The sequence below is a fragment of the Eriocheir sinensis genome, chromosome 47 (assembly GCF_024679095.1).
Source record: "Eriocheir sinensis breed Jianghai 21 chromosome 47, ASM2467909v1, whole genome shotgun sequence".
Taxonomy (NCBI): Eukaryota; Metazoa; Arthropoda; class Malacostraca; order Decapoda; family Varunidae; genus Eriocheir; species Eriocheir sinensis.
The window spans coordinates 7,305,179-7,312,108 of NC_066555.1; the positions used below are offsets into that span (position 1 = coordinate 7,305,179).

Sequence of the window (6,930 nt, forward strand, 5' to 3'; positions counted from 1 at the left end):
CATTGCCTGCAGCTGCTTATCTTCAGGAAGTCGTGTGCAGCGGGGCCGCGGGAAGGGAGGAGTATGCGCTATTATCAAGCATGCAGCATGAAAATATCGATAGAAGATATAGAGAGGCAGCATCACTCCCTCACTGATAGAGTAAAAAACTTTGCCAGGCTTAGTTCTGTACCAACAATTAACGTGTCTCTTGATCACGTAAGTGCTTCCAATATGGCTTCAACTTGCTGGTTTCGAAATACCCTACCGCCAGTGCAGCCTCTCTATGCACTCACCTCTTTCACAATCCGTCAAATGGTCGCTTTTTCTGGGGTAGGGCCAACTCGGACCATTCTGAAATACCAACTCGGACCGTCATCTCAACCAACTCGGACCATTCTGAAATACCAACTCGGACCGTCATCTCAACCAACTCGGACCATTCTGAACGACCGACTCGGACCATCATCTCAACCAACTCGGACCATTCTGAACGACCGACTCGGACCATCATCTCAACCAACTCGGACCATTCTGAACGACCGACTCGGACCATCATCTCAACCAACTCGGACCATTCTGAACGACCGACTCGGACCATCATCTCAACCAACTCGGACCGTCATCTCAACCAACTCGGACCATTCTGAACGACCGACTCGGACCTTCATCTCAACCAACTCGGACCATTCTGAACGACCGACTCGGACCATCATCTCAACCAACTCGGACCGTCATCTCAACCAACTCGGACCATTCTGAACGACCGACTCGGACCTTCATCTCAACCAACTCGGACCATCATCTCAACCAACTCGGACCATTCTGAACGACCGACTCGGACCTTCATCTCAACCAACTCGGACCATTCTGAACGACCAACTCTGGCCATTTTTATTACAAACTTGAACCATCCGATCGTTTATTCCAACTCGTACTCAAGATTCAAACCTTAGGTGAATCATCCGAATCATCTCCTCACCCACACTCATGTCCAGCCCAGGTTTCATTTCTAGACCGTATAGTAGCCACATCATGGACAAGTGTTTTGACAGTGCGTCCCAGACAGGTGAGACTAAGGGCGGTATTACAAGACACCTTTGCTTCTCACATTATCTATTTCTAAAGGTCAAAGAGGGGGTCAATGGGTTCTAATGAGTGTTTCTACAGGTTCATGGTACAGAGGAAGGGTTACACTATCACCAGGGTCACAACTACGAAAGCCCTGTCAAATTAGTGTTCTTGGGCGATGAAATGTCTTATATACGACCCTACATGTGCAGCTTTTAGTTTTTCGGATTTCTTAGTATATCAAGGAAATTAAACATGTAAGTGTAAATTACTGAACTCTATACAAATTGTGTTCAAGGGTCCGGCGGTTTCATCACATAAACCTTTTGCATATCCTAGTCTAAAAATTTACAGAAGGCACTTTCTCATTACATTGCCGTGAATTTTATTACGACAAAACACTACCTTAAATATGATGAGAACAGAGCACACAAATCACTCTGCCTTCCAAGTGTTTGCCAAACGTATAGCATCTAGTCTACTGTATTACCACCAAGTTGAGTGGTTGAAAAGTTTGCCACCACCACCATGACAAGTGAAGTTTAGTTTCTATGTCCATACCTCCGTTACATATCCAAAGTGTATTCGTATGGATTTTTCGGGTCATTTGTAATTCCTCAGGTTAGTTAGAATGTATAATTTATTTACACAAAGTATGGAAGTCTGCAATCAAAATCAATGTTAGTAATATTATTATTTAATGCAGATATTTTTTTATTAACATCAGAAATAAAAATACACAATCCAATAAGACATTAAGGCTACATGGTGAACCTGAAACCATAGGAATTCAAACCATATAAATGTTTCACTCAAGATCAACCCTTCAATATAAATCCCCACACACCACTTCCATATGAGAATTGGAAAGATAAATGAAGAGGAGGCTCACATATAAAAATATATATTTAAAACAAGGAGGTAACCCAACACCTGACTTTAATTCCTTTACCACTCTTACCACTCAACCAAACTTATGTATATACTTAATTGGTGGAATGTTACTAGGAAACATAAATTAGAGGAATGCATATACACAAAATACTGTATCACCACCAATGGCATCACAGTGATAAGATCCATAAAGCAATTTAGAAATTATCAACTATATCACTAGGTCTTGCTTATACACGGTAACTGTCTTAAAAAAAAAACAAGTCTACCTAATACCTATATGACTGGATTATGTACATTCATTAAGGGGGTGAGTATTCTGATTGTGGTGTGTGCATGCAAGAGAACCCTAGTGCAGACTTGGGCAAGGCTTCCCTGCAGATTAACAAGCCCCCCCTCAGCAGACTTTCACCACCTCAGTTACAAAACTTCGCTCTCTTGAAACTTATATAATAAGCATATTGGAAATTTAGTTCATTTCAGAGGAGTGAGCAAAAGTTTAGATATTGGCTTTACATAGATTGAGGACTTATGAACAGCCTAGACTCCTAGAGGATAAAAAAAAAAAGTTCATGACTGCAGAGAAAAGGAACAAAATCATATATAAGGACAGAGCACTATGACCTTGAAGAGTGATTATTCATTTTGAAGATTCAACTTTATTTGGTAGATGCTTCTTTGGTAAAATAAATATCACAAATGAAGTCAAGCTTTCAAAGGGTAACAAAAACAAGGTATGAGATGTACAAAAGTTATAAATCCAAGCTAAAACAAGATTTTAATGCCAAGGAACAACTATCAAGGCATTCTTAGGTTATGCTTTGCCTCCAGGAATGAAAATTTGATGACTGGAGGCACAATGGCTATAAAATGACTGAGAGAAAAGCACCATTTCTTCCATTTCCAGCAGCCTGTACTGAAACATGAAACATGGAGCTGAGTAGAGATGAGTTAACCATGCTTTGCTCCATTTGGCTACAGACAAATACTTAGCCTTTGTTGCCTTGTGTACATGAAGAAATAATGTTAATTTTTCTCAATGTTTGGTGATACAAATCTCCTGTTGTGGTATTTTACAAAATATAGTAAACTAAATTATCTCACAGCACTCTGTACTAGACTGCATCACCATGCATTATACAGACCAATCAGAACACAGAGCTATTTATTTTGACTGCAGCGTCTCCCTCCAGTTTCACGCCTATTGCCATCACTTGCTATTTTGCCTTCATTATCAATGCACTTAATAATATATTTTAGCAACATCTTTCAGTGTTACAACAAACATTTATCAATTCACACATTACCATGTTTCATATCCACATAACTTCTTAAAGATCCCATTCAGCCTCTTCTTGCAGAAATATATGAACTCTCATAATAACATTTTAGGCAGCATAATTCCCTCAGATCATTTTTTCCCTTGCACTATCATTGGGTCAAATATGAAAGTTCCTGTACTAAGAATGCTGATTCACATTTGCATTACATTCTTAATATTTTTTCCACATTTCATTTGAGGTCATTTCTGCTCTATTGCAACCTTCAAGCCAACTTCAGATTTTTACATAGTCAGATAATGATTGCTGCAAAACCTCAATATAAACAATTTCAATTATGCAGCATTTTATGTTTCAGTACAATGGTGGTAAATTACTTGTTTTTGTAGTAAGAGTTCTGTTTCAAAATATACAAAACTAAAGCCCACCACCATTAACAAGTAATGGAAGCACAATGTTTGTTCACGGGCATTGCAGGAATGCACAACAAACCACATGGCTCATGACGAGGTGGAAGGGAGAAAAAAATCCCTTTTTCAAGTACCACCACACACACACACACACACACACACACACACACACACACACACACACACAAATAAACAAATTATAATAATAATCATAATCATAATAACAATGACAATAATGAAAATAATAATAAATAAATAAAACTGAAGCATTTTTATATGTACCGTACCTTTACAACACAAACCAGACTCACATGGTAAAACATTGCATAATTTCATTATTTATGAGATACAATACAACCCTGATAATGTATGAATGTTCACTATTTAATAAATTTGTTGATCTGCACAATAGCTATGCAGCTTCAATGCATTTCCTGTGTTAGTCTATGAACAGCAATCTTACTTTTATTTTTAACTAACTATAGTGACATGCAGAAGCACTTCAAAAATACTTGTGTAAGTATTGCAACATGTCTTTGGTGACTAAAGTGAGACTTCAAAGATGAAGTTATTCTCCCAAAGTTCTCAAATGAATGCATTTTTACATTTTGTGCATTTGATATGTGAAAAGTCAGTAATATTTTCTGAAAGCTAAACATTGTGCACTTGAATAATAATGCATGAAAATGTGAACAATTAAAGTACTTCTAAACTATTCATAAGTCCCCTGAATGACTCACTTATGCATGTATCATGGACTAATAAAAAGTGGCAATGTGTCAAGTTTATAACCAAAAAGAAAAAAAAAAGTCTGCAAAATACTACATACAGAATAGAAATGTAATTGGCAACTTACTATTTATTGATGCGTCATGTTCCTAGAGATCCACAATCAACACGAGTGGTCATTGGAGGAGCCGGGGGGAGTGGTTTTAGAGCGAGCCTTAGAAAAATCTAATTTGAGGTAGTTCTCAAACATGCGGCGTGCATGCGCTAAAACTTTAGTCACATTGTGCTGCCTCACCATTTTGTCAAAGTACATGGCAAGTTCATTATGATCCATCTTGTTCTTAATTATATGGTTACGATGCTGCAATAAAAGAGTTACACAAAGGAACATAAGGAAGGGGTTGCCCCCCCCAAACTCTTCAGGAGGAAGGAGTGAGGTGACCTGAGGGGAGCCACCATCACTCATAGTCACCTGCCAGCCAGTCACTTCTGTCACTTCCTCACAAGAATTGACACTTGATGTCATGGTGTTTGGGTTCTCTCCTTCCTCCTCACACTGCTTGTGGCTGCCATTAGCTTTGGGGATGAGCTGCTGAACAGTTGTGGGTTGTTCCTCTTGACATATGATTTGTAACTGTTGATCTACTTCAGGGGAGAGTGTGGCAACAGGGTTCTGCCAAACATCCACCTCTCCTCCATCAGAGTACATGGGAACACCAACATCGGCATCAGAGTCTGAAAAACACCTTCGGGATTTGCTTGTCACCTTTGTATCAGAGAACACTGGAGGTCTAGAGTTGGTATCCTTGCTTTTCTTAACAGTGGCTTTCTCTTTGAACGGTGAGCTGGGATTACTATCACTATCAGAATCTTTGTTTTTAGTAAGAAGCTGGAACTCCCTCAGGTTCCTAATCTTTCTTGTATTCCTGCTTGGACTCTCCTCTGGTGAACTACTTTCCTCCCTTATTCTATCTACACTCATACCACTTTCTCCACTTGGTACTCTAGCTCGAACTTGGGAAGTGTCAATTGGCTGGGACCACGTTCTACTGAGTTTCTTGGCTGCTGTGTCATTCTCTGGCCCATCACAGTCCATGCTAGCAGCACGTCTGCTCAGGATGGCAGCAAGGCACTCGGTACTTCTGTTGGACACATTTGATCTCTGTCTCCGTAGGGCACAAACATTAGCAAAGTGATTTGGTCGAGGGGTCGGGGGAGGCACTGGCTTTTCAACCTTCACAGGATTGAAGGGGACCTGGAAAAAAAGGTCCACATCAATGACAAATTCACTTCCTATATATACTGAGGCTTTTACAAAATTTATATTTGTTCAAATTATACCTCATAGTTTCCTGTCCATCAAATCCCATGTACATATTTCATCATAAACACACTATAATGGTAGTTACAGTAGTTTCCTTTGTATCATGATAAAGAGAACAGTAGAGAAGAAACAAGTTAAGGGAAGCATTTGATTATTTAGCTGTGACATGTGCAGTGACTAAATTTTCTACAAGACTCAAGGATATGTTGGGACATCTAAAGGCTATCCCATCAACTGCAATCTTTTGTGATGCCATAGTTAGCGTGAATACCACCTACCTCAAAGAGGGGGAGTGTTTCCTTGGGAGGATCAGGAGGGAGGGAACTCCACAGCACTTCTAGCATGTGCAAGGCATCATCAAAAGCAAACTCTCGTTTTAGCTCCAGCAACAACCAGCGGTAACAGAAGAGCAAGTCATCAGCCTGAGGATGTTGTGATAAATTCTTAAGTATTCCTGCTTTTCTGATGAAAGTCTTCTCTTGCATCTTCCCTCCCAAATCACATCAACTAATTTCATCAAGTAACAACTAATCCACAATTGAATATGAGTTTTGGGAGTATTGGTTATTGTTGATAATTACACAAGTGGCTCAGAGAAACATTACAGCAAAAGAAAGGCTCCCCAGAATGGTTTGGTTGATCAGAGGACATGACGTAATAAGCTAGCTACTCTGATTCTCATGATATCTGGTCTAGAGATGTGTTAGCCAACCTGATGTAGGCGGAGGTAAGCGTAGTATTCCTCATCATAGAATATGAGTGCTTCAGTGAGGTGCTGAAACTTGAGGGTCATGGCCACACCATCAATATGGAAGTTGGAGTGGACACGAGCCATGAGTGCACAGAAGCACACGTAGGCCTGAGCCTCGTCCCTCATAGTAACCAGCAGAGGGGAGGCCAAGTCACTCATGCCCTGGCAGTACCCAACAGAGGGGTGGTGTAGGGCATACCTGAAGCAAGCATGAATAATTAGCATTTCCTACACTTATATTGCTTTTCATGTTTTATTTTTATGTTCTCTGAAATGGCTTCAACCTCAGTATGCATATTTGAAATTGGGTCATAAATAGAATTAACATTTCCACTAAAGTAAAAGGTACATCATAAGGTATTTTGCACATGTTTTAGTGCTGGGCATATTTTCAAACAAAAGAAATACATACAAGCCATGTCTTGATGAGCTTATATCAGCAATACAAAAAGTTAGACAAGGTTATGGCACACACACACACACACACAAATA

At 39.7% G+C, this 6,930-nt stretch overlaps 1 protein-coding gene across 1 annotated transcript in view; it reads right to left on the minus strand.

Annotated features, from left to right (window-relative positions):
* Positions 1–1,731: 1,731 nt before the first annotated feature.
* The window catches only part of LOC126981335 (TBC1 domain family member 25-like), a 24,939-nt gene continuing 19,740 nt past the window's right edge, over positions 1,732–6,930 (minus strand). The window contains exons 8-10 of the mRNA XM_050832341.1: positions 6,400–6,637; positions 5,966–6,109; positions 1,732–5,618 (exon numbers count right to left, since the gene is read on the minus strand). Of these exons, the coding sequence (XP_050688298.1) occupies positions 4,527–5,618; positions 5,966–6,109; positions 6,400–6,637 (1,474 nt within the window). The 3' untranslated portion in view covers positions 1,732–4,526. The remainder of the gene's footprint in view (positions 5,619–5,965; positions 6,110–6,399; positions 6,638–6,930) is intronic.